At 51.3% G+C, this 15,609-nt stretch overlaps 1 protein-coding gene across 1 annotated transcript in view; it reads right to left on the bottom strand.

Annotated features, from left to right (window-relative positions):
* ALX4 (ALX homeobox 4) overlaps positions 1-14,382 on the bottom strand; it is a 38,436-nt gene extending 24,054 nt beyond the window's left edge. The window contains exon 1 of the mRNA XM_041460030.1: positions 13,986-14,382. Coding sequence (XP_041315964.1) covers positions 13,986-14,382 — 397 coding nt within the window. The remainder of the gene's footprint in view (positions 1-13,985) is intronic.
* Positions 14,383-15,609: the final 1,227 nt, after the last annotated feature.

Below are 15,609 nucleotides of genomic sequence, written 5' to 3'. Positions count from 1 at the left end.
TGTGGGAATGTGCGATTTCTTCTGCAATTCATTTGGTTTATAGGACTCTCAGGAGAAAATATACAGTCAGATGTAAATAATAGAACTCCAAACTCCAAAACCCCTTCAGCAAACGCAGTTACGAGTATGTAGCTTCCAAGAAGCCAGGGTTTTAGAGCCAAGGTTTTAGTGCTAGAGGAAACTCTCCATCCCAAAGAAGGGAGCACCGCCCTGGGCTCTGCCTGCTGGTAACGAGACAGTTGCCTGGCATCCGGGACCCTCTGAGTATTTGCTGCTTCTGTCCTCTGTTTTCCAAAGCAAAGACACATCTTCCTGACTTGGCTTAAAGCACATTGTTCTTCCCACTGACATCTCCTTCATCTTATGAAGCTGAAGCTTATAAATTGCTATAAAGTCAAATTTGCTTCAAACTGTAGTACACTGTGGACTACATGACATGAGTTTTTAACTTTGTCAAGAACATGATCTGACAAACAGAAAATGAAAGGTCACTTTGTCTCCTGTCAACGGATGGACTGTGGTGTTTGGATGCTGCAGTAGGAAGCTTCATAGATTATGACCAGGCAGGGAGAGTCTGGAAGCCTGTGTACCCGCTTTTTGTTTAATGGTTTTTGCCCAGGAGAGCTGAAGGCTGTGGAGCAGAACTGCCTGCCTGGAAAGGGGGTGGTCTGACATCCCTTTGGGCAGGACAAAGGATAGGGTGAGGAGCAGGTCACCTCAACCACAGTGCTACATTGCTGTCACTGTCATGCTGCCAGCTGCCCTGCTTTCCCCTGCCACCTGGGCCAGGCATGCTCTGGGATGTGCTTTGGGCAGTCTTCAGTGCCCATGCTCACACCACTGTGTTAACACTTCTGGCACAGGACTGAACAAAAGGGAACTGCTTTGCTCACCATATCAGGCATACCTGCAAAAACATGCCCTGCTCAGACTCCTTCCAGAAGAACCCAGACCCGTGGACCTACCTCATGGCAGGCAGACAGGGAGGAAGTGCCAGAGCAACCAGTGTAGCTATTTACACACTCATATCACATTTTCCTACTGGGATGTTTTCACAGGGCTTGGATTGACTTTGCTCCCACTGAGATGCCACCACAGGCTTTCAGCTGCTGCTCCCTTTTCTTTTGAAATCCTGAGGAGGAGTTCTCAGCAAAGTTCTTGGTTTTAATGAAATCTGTGGGCTAAATAAGGCCATTCCCTGTTTTTCCCCAGTGGGGAACTAATTTCTACCAGACCCAACAACCTTGGCTGTATTCTTGGCTTTCAGGACCCACTCAGTTACCCTCATTACTTCTCCTTGGCCAGACCCACTGGACTCTTACGTGTTAATGGATGTATGTGGTCAGTGCCACAGCCCATGGTTTATCTGCTGCAGGCTCCTAATATCTCCATCTCTGTGGGAGGTGCAATCAGCCAGATTAACACACAAAAGCATACATCAGAGGACATTCACATTGCCTGAGGCAATATTTGCATCAGATTTTCTCTAGAAAAACCTAGGCTGTTCCACTTGATTTTTGCAGACTCCAGATAGGCCAGACTTACATAGTCCAGATTTAGGAATTTCTCACAAGGACAGTGCTGTGTTTCCTGGCTAATGCCTGAAAAGGACAACTGGGGTGAGACAGCACTTTCCCTTTGCACTGAAAGTCATTAAAACCCAACAGAATAGACAAAGGGCTGGATCAGTCCTGGTCCTTCTGTCACTCTCTTGTGAAGTGTCTGGGGGGTGATTCAGTTGCACGCTCATGGGGTTTTGGTGCTGTGCAAAACACACTGAAGTCTCTCAGATGCTGATATGGGGCAGGTACCCAAACCTTGAGGAGCACCACAGGGAGAGGAAGGAGTGTAAATGGAGGCATCTCAGGCCAGGCGGCCCACAGTTGGCTCTATGCCTTCTCTCAGCACCAGCCAAGCTTCTCCTCCCTACCATCTTTAGGATGCTGGATACCTCCTATTGCCTTTACTAGCATCTGACAAACCTGTCGAAATACTTCAGCATCAAAGCCTCTGCCTTGTTGCATGCTCTTTGTGTCTTGGTCCCCAAATATGGTGAAAAATTCAGCCCTTAGAAGCTTGGTTGCTATCATAGCCTCTTGGTTCCTTTTTGGGTAAACTTCAGGTCATTTTCTAAAGAAATCCATAGCTACCAACAAATATTGTCTGGCAGATTCTATCTCAGGCAAAGGCCCAACAACATCAACGACAATGAATGGCAGCAAGGTCTCCAGGAGACACTGCTCTGTAGGGTTTCTCCCCATCTTTGGAGACCCACTTTAGAAATACAACACATGCAAGAAAAGTATCACACCTCCTTGTAGTAATTTACCATGATCTGTCTGCATTTTCCTCAAAACTGGCTCTCTCGTGGCTTGACTAAAGACTTTACAACTTCAAGACATCATAGCAAAACATCAGAGCCTCTTTTTTGAGTGTTTTGTTGATGAGCTCTCACGAGTGCTTGTCATACGTTGTTTTATTTTCCTATCTCCTATAAAACATTTCATCTTTAAATTCCAAGCTTTCCCACCATTACCAGAGGGCTTTTGCCTTGCTAGTCTGAAAAGAGTCAAAAAGCAGACAAGGTTGCCAAGCGAGGGTTTGGTTTTTTTAATCGCACCTTGTTTGACGCCAGGAGCCTTTTTGAGGAACACTCCCCCTTAGTTCCATGAACTCTGCTCTTGCAAACTTACACCTATGGATGAAACAGGAGAGTTTTCATTCCTGCACACTGTGGAAGAAGGAGGTAAAAAAGGATGTAGTCTCATTTTTTTCTTGCTACCCTGCTGAGGGAGGTATCTGCACCAAAAAAAAAAGCCTTTGAACAAGGCACTGGCAGAACTAGTCTTTGGTGACTGTGATCTTGTGTCAGTGCTGTTCCGACCCCACAGGCACCCCCAGCTGTGTTCAATGGAAACTGCTTCAGCCCTGAAAATGCCTGGCTGCTCTCCTTTCACTGTCAGGGTAGCTTTCTCTTCTCACAAGGGGCATGTGGAGCTTTTGTAATCCTGGCAAGCCTTCAGCTGAGCCTCCAGGAGCAGGATCAGTGCCCTGCAAGGACAGACAGGCTGACAGTTCTGTGCTCCCTTCCCTGACATTGGGGAAGCACTGCCCCTTTGCTCCTGGCTGAGCTTGCCCAGGGTGCATGTTATGCCTCTCTCCAGCAGTTCACCTTGCTCTGGGTTCAATTTAGCTTGGCAGCCTGGAGCTCAGGACAGCCTGTTTATAAAACATCATTGGTTCCTATTAAAGGGCTCACCCCACACCAGGACATCCCAGCTGTACCTCAGGGTCTGGTGGCTGCCTGTGCAGTGCCTGCTGTCTCGGTCTCTTGAGGGAGGGCTGCTGTACACAGGGGATGGGAGATGCATGCTACGGTATTTGATGGACTTGTGCTAACATGAAAGCCATTTTCACCTCCAGATATTCACTGTAGAAACCAAAATGAGCCGAGTAAGGCACATCCCAGATATTATCTAGTAATGGTAAGACACAAGCACCCTCTGGTTAATGTATCACACAGCAAAGCTCTTGCTGGCCTTCTTCTCTAACCAGGACAGCTGATGAGGTCCAAAAACCTGTGTGGAAGCTCAAAGAGACAGCTCAGGGCCTGCCCACAGAGGCAGGCACCATCAACAGATTGCTCAAACCTCTTTCTTTCACATGAGCCATGTTTTTGAAGGAAAACACCGCAGTCTGAAAGCCCTGGTGCTTTCAGGACTGACCAGGTCCCAGCCCCAGTGATGTGTATGCTCAGCGTTAGCTCATCTCCCACCTTGGCTATGCTGTGCCATTTCCTGGATCCCAGGAGTCCAGTCTGCTGTATGCATTTTTTGCCAACAAGGACATTTTCCTCAGCCCCTGCCTTCCCTCAGACCCATGCAAGGGTGAGGGCTACATGTTGTTCTGTCCTATCATCTCCCTCTCTGGTTTCCATGACCAACTGCAGTAGGGTTTCTCCCCATCTTTGGAGACTCACTTTAGACCGACAACACATGCTGGAATAGTATCCCACCTCCTGGTAGTAATTTTCCATTATCTGTCTGCATTTTCATCAAAACCAGTTCTCACATGGCATGACTAAGGACTTTTCAATTTCAAGACATCACAGCAAAACATCAGAACCTCTTTTTTGAGTGTTTTGGTGATAATGAGCTCTCAAGAGTGCTTGTCACAAGTTGTTTTATTTTCCCATCTCCTATATAACATTTCATCTTTAAGTTCCACACCTGAATGAGCTCCTGTGATACCTGTAAATCACACAGGTGATAAATCCCTCACCTGCTACTTGGCTATTCCCATTGCCACCCCTCTGAGGTGGAGTGCTGACAAATGGAGAAAAAGGTTGTTCAACCAAAAACTCCATTTTTTACCACCCAGGCCAAGGAAAAGGGGATTTTCAGGACAACCAGCCACAAAACCAAATGAATTAAAGGCCACAAGGGACCAGCAGGGTTCTCTGGATACCAACTTAATATCCAAGCCTAGGCACAAATAAGCTTTATTTTAGCTTCAACTCTAACTTAAAACCAGCATCACCCAGCTTTGCATGTGCAGCTACAGGTTCTTATTTTTCCTGAGCTGACTTTGGGCCTTTCAGTAGATTTTTATAAGGCTCTGTCCTGACCAGCCATGTATTTATAACAACCCTTTCTATGGATATTTCCCTCGCCAACAGAGCCACAGTTAACTGAGTTGCTGTGCTCATGTTTGATGTTGCAGCCAATACCCCATTTCTTTCTATCCTTGATAAATCCCTTTTTCTAAAGGGTATGATCTGGATGGAAATACTAATTTCTCTAGCGCAAGAGCTCGCGCCTATATAAAGCAACCAGCTTCCTTCTCTTCCAGTAGCAGCTTTCCAACTTCTGTTCAAGAGCTGAAATGCAATATGCAAGCTCTGCCATAAATCCCACAGCTTCATGGGGTGTTTCTGGCCTTCTGCACATTCTGTCTAACTGTCTGGTCCATCGGCTATTTATCTTGGAAGTCCTCACTGGAGATGTGAGAAACACAAAATGTCTGCAGGTCCTCTGCCAATTTAGGTAGGTTCTTCTTCCTCTTGCCTTCTAGCATTTGGCTGTGTCCTGTCTAGCTCAGAGTGATATCTGGCTCCAATCTGCTTAGGAAGGTTCAGACCAAATCTTGATAAGCCAGGTTGTGTCTATAGTGCAGGGCTTCTCAGCTCTCAGCTATGGGTCCTTGCCACAGCTGTGCTCCTGACTCTGCTCCAGGAAGAGGCCTGGGCATGCACCATCCCAGGGAAGGCTGCGAAAGAACCACACAGTGCTCCAGAAGGTCTGGCTGCCTCATGAGCTGCAGACCAGCACTGTGGCCCCAGCTCTAGGGCATACCCTGCCTCGCTGCTTGGCCTGGGGCTCCCCTCTGGGAACAAGCTCTGCAGAGCAAGGCTCTGCCCATTCCCCTTTCCAGCTGGCCACACAGTGGGAGCGGACGTGCATCAGCCTCCCATGCAGTAATTCTCGAGTGACATCCCTGGGACAGGAAAGCCCTGCTGCTGTGGGCTTGTGCACACACACTGGGAAGGACCAGTCTCTCAGGTGACCCATCCCCACCTGGCAGACCCAACAGCCTGAGAACAGCTCCGTGACCAGCAGACTGATACCCTTCTGAGCCTGTAGTACAATTTTTGAAGTGCTTTTCTTTTCTTTCAGAAACCTTGCTGTGGCACAGGTCTCGTATTAGGTTTTGGCCTGAGCAATATTTTCCTGTTTCCCCTGTTTTGTAAAACAACTTCTGGCCTGTGTCACACACATTTCTCAACACCTTGCAGAGTCACGGTCTTGCAGATGGGGCTTCAGAACTCTCTGAGCACTGTCCCAGAACAGAGTCATTCTCTGATTGTTTTTGACCCTTTCTGGGAAAATTCTCTATATTGCACTCTTTCCCTGTGCATACTGTACAACTTGGGTTTGTTTTGATTTTATCCTGGTGTGAATTTCTTTCATTTCCCACTGCTCCTGAATAGATTAGATACCTGCAAGCACTTTTGTTATCTGATCTCTCTTGCATCAAAAGAATGAATACAGTTCCCCATTTCCCTTTTTGGAAAGAGCATCCTACCCAAAACTGATGTTACAGCTCTCAAGTGAAGTAGTCAGTCAATATTCAAAGTCCCGAGGGGAATGCTTCCACTACAGGGAGGAACTGATGTGACACGAGATATTTCTTTTAAGCAGCAGTGCTTGCACCTAGAGCCCAGATGGGGAACAGCAATCAGATAGGAGTTACGTTGAGATTTTTCAAATTTATTTTATTTCCCCCCAACACCAGTCTGCCCAAATCATTCGTACTCTTCCTTGGTTTCCTCATTCCCCATTGATAACACTTCTGTGATGGGCCTTGGTGCTGTTGACTCCCTGCCCTCTGGTTTTGTAGGGTTTTCAGACTTCCACTGAATAAAGGTGGCTGTTATGTGAAGTCCCACAGAGTTTGCACCCAGGCTCAGCAGGCAGCATACAGTCTGTTGGCGAGTAAACCAGCTTACCTTTCAGGCTGCACCACCAGCTCACCCACTGCCTTACAGCTAATGAATCTATTAGTTCTTACTAATAAATAATATGTTTAGAAATAATACTGATTCAACCATCTGTTTCCAATAAGCAGATTAAATGTAAAAAGGATAACACTTAAACTGCATCTTCATTAAAAAAAAAAATTAGATACAAACAGACTTAAACAGACATTTAGTGCTGAGTTGGATAATGCAACAGTCTTCAGTCAGTGCAGATGAGAGACCATAGCTCATGATATACCAACTTGTCATGACTAAGTCCTGCTGGGACCTGAAGACAGCAGCTACAAAATGTTGAATCACAGATATTCTCAAGGGAGATATAAAGAATTTTATACTGGTGGGTTCATAGTTAGATAGTTTATAAAATCTGTTGTAGACCACCTTCCATAATAATCCCAAGTCTGTCACTGCTTATTACCCATCCAAGATATCTTCTCTTCTTCTTCTTCTTCTTACCCTGCCTCTCCTCATTCATCTCTTCTTCCTCTCTCCATCCATTTACCCTATTTCTCATTGATTCCTCTCTTTGACCAAAAAATGACCTTAGAATTATCATGGTGATCACAATTGCTCTTTCACAATGTGTCTACTTATGTGACAGTCAAAATATGATTTACAAGCATGAACAAAAAATATGGCCAAGCAGATTCACCAGTATGTATAATAACACTGAATCATCTGAACATACACAGAAAATAAAGTGGAGGTCATTTATTTATTATATGTAAGTAGCTTTCCTCCTTTACTTATGAACTTTCCTTTACAAGTTGAGGCTGCTGAGACACATGTAACTATGACAAGTTGCTCTGACATTTTATTAATATGAAATATTTCCATGCATCTCTTAGTAAATGTTTCTCAAGTCACAGTGGTTCTGTATGAGCTGCATTACCACTCAGGCTCTCCTGATCCACAGCTATCTCTTTTTTCCATTTGAAAATGTATCTACCCAAAAATATTAGATCTGCGCTTTCCAACATGATTAACAATTGAGATGGGATTTTTTTTTTCAGATGTGTAGGAGGAGTATCTCAGAAACATATGACTTTTGGGGCAGGAATTGCTCGGCATTTTCTGAAAAGTACAACTCATATCTTGTGTTGGCCAATATAGGTTGCCTACGCTGATGAATTACTTTTTAAAGATTAGACCATTAATGTGGATTGGCAGGTTGAGCCTATTTTACATACCAAAAAATCCGAGGATATGAGAACACAATGATTGCTTACAGCTTTTTGCACAGAATAAGGACATGGCTGTCAAGAAACCTAAATTAAAGCCCCTACAAAACCACACATGGGACCTCTATTCTGTGAGTTTCTGACTCCAGCAGTGGCTCCTTCTCAAGCTGGCTGAGTGCTTCTTTCTGCCTGAGCCACGGCCCTGCAAAGGTCACACTGATGCCACTGAGTGGCCACAGCTTCACCTTGCACAAACCACTCGGGTATTCCAAGTGTCAGTTTTTCCAACTGTAAAATGAGAATAAAAACTTCTTACTGCTCCAAGACACATTCACACTTTTAACTTGAGAATTGCTAAGCTACAAAAATTCCCTGAACGAGTAATAAAGCATCTTAAGGACTCCGGGGAGCAAAACTGGCTAAAGGACCAGGAACTAGGGTGACTGAATGGACAGGTCTGGAGATGTCCTTTAGCAGCAGACCTTGGCTCCGAGCCTCTCAGACACCACCTCCCTCTTACAAGGGAAACTCATCATGGCTTTGAACGCAGGGCTTGGAAAATGAATAAATCCTCACGATCTGAGGGATTGAAGTCTGCACATTAGCTCCCCTTAAACCGTGGGTGCATTTAACTTGGGAGGTTAGAAACCACAGCCAAAGAAATCTCTTTTGATTCACAACTTGTTTTGAGCAGTCACCCATAAAGCAGCCAGTGAATCACTCCAGCCAGTTAGTCATGCAACCACACTGAATGTACACTCAAAAGGCTGCACAAAATAAACAGCCTGCAGCTCCAGATAACACACACAGAGCTCATTTGCGCTATCTGGCATCAGCATATATTGTTAATAGGACTCCTACACCAAACCCTTAGGAAAAAAACGCACTCAAATAAGCATCTCCAAATCTCTCTCTACATCAGTATTTTTCTTGTCTGTTTCGCTCTGTGTTGTTCTCAAAATAATTAAGACTAGTAAAAGTTTTAAGACGCTTTCTCTCTCTTTCCGCACCTTCTTGTTGCTGGTAACATCCTGCTGGGTTTACAGGCGTGCGCTGCTGAAGTGTGGGGCTAAAGCGGAGTTAATTCCAATCGGCAGCGGACAAGTCGAAAATAAACAGCTTTAGTGAGAAATGAAATCTTCCTGCAAGGAGGGAGCGGCAGGGATACAGGGGGAGGGAGTCTCCCGGTCCTTTGACACATGAGTGTTATAAACAGCTCGGGTCAGGAATCCTATAAAAGCCTCCAGCCAGATCTATCAATTCTACCGTCCAATTCAAGAGAAGCGCGAAACACCTTTTGGAAAGAGCCGCGAATAAACCTTCCTGCGCGGCCCTAGGGGTAAGGAACGTGAGCCCTACCTTCGCGTCTGGCTCCCTGAGGAAATCCCGCAGGTTTCCGCGGAGGAGATCCCGCACCTCCGAGTGTCTGTTCAAACAGAGGCTTAGCCAAACTCCTGGCGAGAGCTCCCTCCCCTCCCTGGGAGGGTGCCGGAACCCTTGAATGGCAGATCTGGTGGCCCTATTGTGGAAAAGAGAGGGCTATTGCCAGGGCGGCGTCAGCAGCACGCCAGGAGCCGGCGGCCGAGCCTCGCCGGGCAGCCGGTCCCACATCAGCGGGAGGGAAGGGCCGGCTCTGCCGCCCTGCTCCCTGGAGCTCGCCTCGCCTCCCCGCCCTCCTGGCTCCGCTGGCCGGTTCCTGCTCCCTGATGCCAGCTTGGATCGCGTCTCCCCTTGTTCCCTTCCCCCGCTTCCCCGCTCACGCCTGCCTCCCGCGCACCTCTCCCCTTTATACTCCCTGTTGCTCCCCGCGGGGATCAGGGCAGCAGCATCTCCCCACCCCGGCGGAGAGAGGTGCGGGGGAGGCCGCGCACCCCGCCCGCCTCCCCCGTGCGCTCTCGGCCGCGGCGAAGGAGCCCGGGCAGGAGCCGAGATCAAAGCCGATGAAAGAGGAAAAGGGAGGCAGGACCGAAGGGCCGCCGCAGCTCGGGACACCCCTCCCCAAGCCCTCTGCACCCCGGCCTCTCGGCGGGCGAGGGGCAGGGACCGCCATCCCCTCCTGGCAGAGCCGCTGCTGCGGAGATCCTCAGCAGGGCGGCCCGGACGCGGGTGCGGGGACGCGGCATCGCCCGAGGCGGGGAGCCGTGCGGGAGTCCCAAGGGGAGCACACGGCCCCCGTTCCTCTCCGGGCGCGGAAGCCGGGGGAAGAGGGCCCTCCCCGGCGGACGGCGAACCCCGCGGAGCCTTGAACGTCGGCGGGGGCTGTGCGGGCGCCGCGGGGAGCCCCGAGCGCCTGGCAGCGAGCGGTCTCTCGCGGGAGGCGGAGAGGGACCGCCAGCGAGCTCGGTCCTGCCGTGCCTGCAGCTTGCGTTACATCAGGGAACGAGGAGGAGGAGAAAACCATTAAAAGTGTCAATTTAAAAAGCACGCAGCGAGCCTCCGATTCCTACATCAGTGGCTTTCTGTACTTCAAATAATAACGCACTTACGGCCGCACTTTTTATTTGCTAGCCAAATTAAAAAAAAAAAAAAAAAAAGGTCGTTATTTGCATAACGGGGTACTTAAAGAATTTCCTCTGTCAGAGAAAGCCGTTTCCTTTCTCCTGTTTCCTTTGAGCAAACATCCCCATCACATTCGCCTTCACTCCCGAAAGGATTTTGTTCCAGCCGGTATTTCTAGACAGCAATATACGTATACATTTCTCTGTGTATAGAGGTATGTGAATACATATGTTTCAAGAAATATAACTTACTTCAGCTCCACGCGGTAGAAATAGCAAGTCAGATTACTACAGCACATAAATCATCCGAAAGCTTTTCCCCCTCCTAAGCCAAGATATATAACCTGTTCTCAGGACTAGATGATTTTGAAGGTCTCTTCCAACCTTGAAGATTCTCTCATTCTGTGACTGTTTTTTAAGAATTCGGCTTTCATTGCCCGTGCCTGTTTGTGGAACAAGCCGTACCCCTGTTCGAGTCAGGGAGCGCGGGGTAAGCAGTGCGAGGCTGCCGGCCCGTCGCAGGGCAGGGGCAGCGGGCTGCGGTAGGCACAGAAGGAGCCATGCCGGGAACCCCGCAGTGACAGGCTGGCAGCCGCCACTGCGAGGGGGCCGCGAGGCGCCCGGCCGAGAGCCAGGGCCGCCCGGTGCCGCTGTCCCTGCCAGAAGCCGGCCTGGAAGCGCTCCGACGATTGCCGTCCGTGTCCTCCGTGTATTTACGGCCGCAGTTCTCCCTGGCCTATATTTATCCGTACAATGCAGTGGAAGGTCTTAGATCTAGAAATAGAAGCCGAGAGCAATAGATGGCAGGCTCGGGCTTTTTATAACTAAAAAAAGACTTGTTTATTAAAGAAATAAAATGAAATTAAGCAACTAAAAAAAGGAGGGGACACCCTGTCCCTCTGGCACCCGGAATGCCCGCCGTGCCCCGCCGGCCCGGCCGCTCGGCTCCGGGCTCTCCCGGGCCCCACTGCGACAAGGGGAAAGGCGGAGGCGAGAGCTGCGGGGCCGCCGTGCGGGGAGCAGCACCCCCCAGGAGGGGACCGGGCCGGGCGATGGCCCCGCCGCAGCGACGGACGCGGAGGGAGCCGCCCGCCTGTGTATCGCCTGGCTGGAGAGCCTGCCTGCTTGTTGGCCTCGGTTTGTGTTTTGCTTAGTTGGGGTTTTTCCCCCTCTTCTTTTGGGATATTGTTGCTTTTAAAATTGAGGGGTTTACGGTCACGGCGTCCCACCCCCACTCCAGCACCCTGTTCAGGCCCGGACAGCAGGGACGCGGGCAGCCGGGACGCGGGCAGCCAGCGGTCCCCGACGCGCTCCTTCACCTCCGCACAACGCGCACGGCAGCACCAGCACCGAAGCTGCGGCGGGGTGTCGGCGGGAAGCAGTGGGACAGTCGCCTGTCCCCGGCTTCCCGAGCAAACCCCTCCGGGTAGCTCTCCTGACCGCCCGGAGCGCCGTGTGTGCGCTGGCCGACCGCGCCTGTGCCCGCTGCAGGGAACGAGGGCGGCTTTCTCTTGGCCCGGGCTCACCCGCTCCAAGGGGATCTACCCCGACTCGGAGGTTTCCCTGTCCCTTCGGCCCTCGCGGGGGCTCCACGGGCGCAACTCCTGCGCTCGGCTCGGTGGTCTCGCGGTTTGGGAAAAGGCGGAGAGGCACCTATGGATGTTGCAGTTGCTCCGCGAAACCCTGATCTGTCTGTTATTAGCGAGTCTCTCTCTTCAACCATTAAGCACTATTATTATCGCTATTGCTATTAATTATCCTTGCCGAACCATGTGTCTCTCATTACAGCCCACCGTCCCCAGCCACATCACAAGGGGCTCACAACGAACGCGGTCTGGGCCGGGCCGGGCCACCCGCCGCCGCCGCGGGGCTCCCACTGAAGGAGAACCCCGAGACTCGCTTGAAAATAAAGCAGGGGAACCCCGGCGGTGTCAGGAAGGCAATAAACTCGTGTGATTCTACCGGGGGGTTGTGATGTGTCATCACAGGCTATGCCGGCGCCCTGGGCCTTGCAACCTACAAAAACAAGAGAGCCGATTAGCAAAGGAGAGGATGTCGGGGCGGCGGGGAAGGCACGGGAGACTGACCTGCGATCCCATTCCCAGAGGGAGCGGGGACCGGTTACCTCCTGCATGGGCCGAGCCCCGCAGGTCTCCTCCGTGTGTCCTTTCCCGCGGAGCCCGGGCTGGCCCCAGAAGGCCTCCGCGGATGCGGAGCGGGCCTGGCTCTGGTGGGGGTTGTCCGCCCACGGGTAAAGGGCAGGGAAAGAGAGGGAGCGTAAGAGACGGTCATTTCTGGCCAGCAAATGTGTGCAAGCAGCCCTCAAAGAGAGCCCTCATGCCACTGCGCGGGCCGGTGAGGAGACACGCGCGGGAGGATGGTTGTGCCACCGGCAGCGGGAAGGACCGTGCGGGTCCGGGCAGGAGCCCGTCCGGGCGCAGCGTAGCTGGGCTGTGCCTGCGGCTCCCGGGCACGGCTGTGTGGAGAGGACTTAATGTCCTTTTCCTGTGAAGGGGAGTCACCCGTGCGTGGGGGAGCTGGGGCTGTGGAGCTGGATCCGGGGACACCTCAGCTGCAAGCCGGGGGTGAGGGACGGCGCCTGAAGGTGACCTGGCAAGCCGGGGTTTGGGAGACAGGCAGAAGTAAGGCGCCTCTACCCTCTTTCAAGTTTAGAGATGGAGGAAAAAGGTAAAGAGAGCAAAGAGTGCTCAAATGACGGCGTGAGCCTAGAAATGGGATTGCTGGCCTGACCCGGACCTCTTCCACCTCCTCCGTGCCCCCAGTCCGTAGTCACTGTCCGTCTTAGGGTCTCCCTGGAGACACGGTCCTATACTTGTCCTTGCCTTTGGGACTAACGCATCGAGAATGAGACCCCGTCAGCGGAGACGCGCTCTGAATCTAGGCCGGGACAGTCCCTCTGCCCAGAGGAGAGATCACCGGGAAGGAAAGGAAGAGCTTTCATTTCCATCTTTTCTTCTAAGGAAAACTTAGGGGGGGTTTATTTGTTTCGTTGTTGAATTTTTCTGTTTGTTTTAAGGGGGAGCTGTTTGTTTGTTTTGCTTTTCCCTAACTGCCACGATACAGCGGAAACCTCCCGAAAAAACCTTTTAAAGCCACGGTCGGAAACGACATGAGAAGCGCCCCCGTTCCCGGCTGCGCTGTCGAGCGACAGCGCGAGGGAGTGTCTTAATTGCCGCTAATGACCCACGGAGGGGATGCGAGGGGGTTATCTGCAGCCGGGCAGAAATCAATTAGGGGAGTGGCAATTAGGGGAGAAAGTGAGAGAGAGGAGAGGCCGTTACCGCGAAAATGATGATTTCGGCGAAATTTTCCAGAAATTCTTTCTGCGGAAAACGGTCCCCGCGGAGAGTACACTGCGCAGCCCGGCGCTCCGCTCTTTCTGTTTCCGTCCCGGTTTGCGCGGAGCTCCCCGCATCGCACCAGAGCTAACGCTTTGCGGGAGCGCATCGCCCGCAATCCGAAACTACGACTAAGATCAGGGCTAAGCGGGACACGGGGGAAGGACGGCTTCCCGCGGGCATCGCGGGCTCCAGACCCGGCTGGGAATGAAGATACTCCTGGGGCACGGCGGCCCCCGCTGCGGCGAGAGGGGGCTGCGCGCCGGAGCCGGGCAAGGTCCCCTTGACCCCGGTAGGGTTTGTCATGCCAGGCAGCCACCCCCCACATTCCCGGGAGGTCCTTCCCAGGCCCGGGAGTCTCTCTCCGCTTTCGCCTCCGGTGCTTCCCCGCCGCACGCCAAGGACTCACCGTAACAGGAGACCTGCAGGGCTCCGTTGTGGCCGCTGCTCTCTTGCAGCTTGATGTTGCTGTCCGGGGGGGTTTTGCAGGGGCCTCGCTGCATATAGAGGTGCGGCGGCTGCTGCTGCGGAGGGTATTTGTTAAAGGAGGCCGGAGACCCGGCAGAGCCGGGAGCCTGCACGCTGCCATCCAGGGACTGACATTCCTGCTGGCTGTAGCGGCTCCGGCACTTTGTGCTGCTGTCACCAAAGCCTTGTCCTTTGCTGGCCAGGAAAGTAGGGCTGAACTTGTCACTTGCTTGAAATGCCCTAAAAGGCGAGGAGCCTTCTGTGTCCTGGGAGGCTGCGTTGTAGTAGGAATCCATGGCAGCCGGATCACAATAAGAAACACAAGTATCAGCATTCATTCCTAAAATTAAAAGGCCCGAGTGTCCTTAATGCGCTTGGAGGGGCACCAGGAGCCACTCTTTCTCTCTCCCTCTCGCATAGACACACACTCACAGCTGGGCCGGGGAGCTCTAAGAGGATTCAGATGTTTGTGAAAGCTGACCAGATCTCCAAACCCCCTTAAGTTCTCGCACAGTAAAAGGGGTCTTTTTCTTTCCCTCCCTCCCTCTCTCACATACGCTTGCCCTCCGTGTCTCCCTCCAAACTACATTCTAAAGAGGCTCTTCTCTGGGCTTTCCCCCCCACCACATAAGAAAAAAAAAAAAAAAAAAAAAAAAAGAAGAGAGAGAGAGAGAGAGGGAGACCTCTCCCCCAATTAATATGTAGATGATGACAGTGGAGGGGAGGGGGCCTAGGAAGGGGTGTGTGTGAGTGTGTGTGTGTATGGGGGTGTGTGGAAGCAGGGGGAAGATGGAGGTCATATATTTTGCGTTTAAAAAAAAAAAAAAAAAAAAAAAGCAAACCAGAAAAACAAACCAGCCCCAATATTTTTATGATTGTAAACCAGAAAATCAAGCAGATGACATAAACTCCAAGAAGGGATGAGTGCGGGATCCGCGCCGGCGGAAGAGCCGGGGACGATTTAATGCTCGTGACACGCTCTGTTCACTCCGCTCTCTCCTCTGCTCACTGCCCCAGCTGTGGGGACCCTCGCCTCTGCGACCCCCTTCTCTCTATTAAAGGCAATACGGATTTTCTCGCAGCTATTTGCCTTTAAGCCTCCCCCCGCCCGTTAACCCCTTCAGGGCCGACAGCTCTGCCAGCGTGCTGTGAGCCGTTTCCCCACCGTGGCACGGCGGAGCCGCGGTCGCCCCGCACAGAGCCGGGCAAGCTCTCCGTCGGGTCTCGCCACACGTTTATGGTGGTCATTATTTATTTACCTCTAAAAACGTGCTCTCTTCAGGTGTAAAACTACTGGATCCAAAACGGGAGGGCACCAGGGACGGATTTTAATAGAGTCACCAAGCATACAGAATTGGACCAAGCGTCTGGGATTGCCAGAGGTGACTTGCAAAGGGACAGAGGCTGGCAGGAGCCCTTTTTGGTTTGAGGGGTCAATTACAACCCAGAAAGAGCTTAAAAATAAATCAATACTCACCTTTCGTCGTCCTTCCCCCCCACCCCCCATTCAACCTGATTCCCCTCCTCCCCCAGTTAACTCCTGCTACCCCTTACTCTTACCCTGC

This window comes from Pyrgilauda ruficollis, unplaced genomic scaffold (genome assembly GCF_017590135.1).
Source record: "Pyrgilauda ruficollis isolate IOZ18807 unplaced genomic scaffold, ASM1759013v1 scaffold14, whole genome shotgun sequence".
NCBI lineage: Eukaryota > Metazoa > Chordata > Aves > Passeriformes > Passeridae > Pyrgilauda > Pyrgilauda ruficollis.
This window is presented reverse-complemented; position numbering and strand designations above follow the sequence as displayed.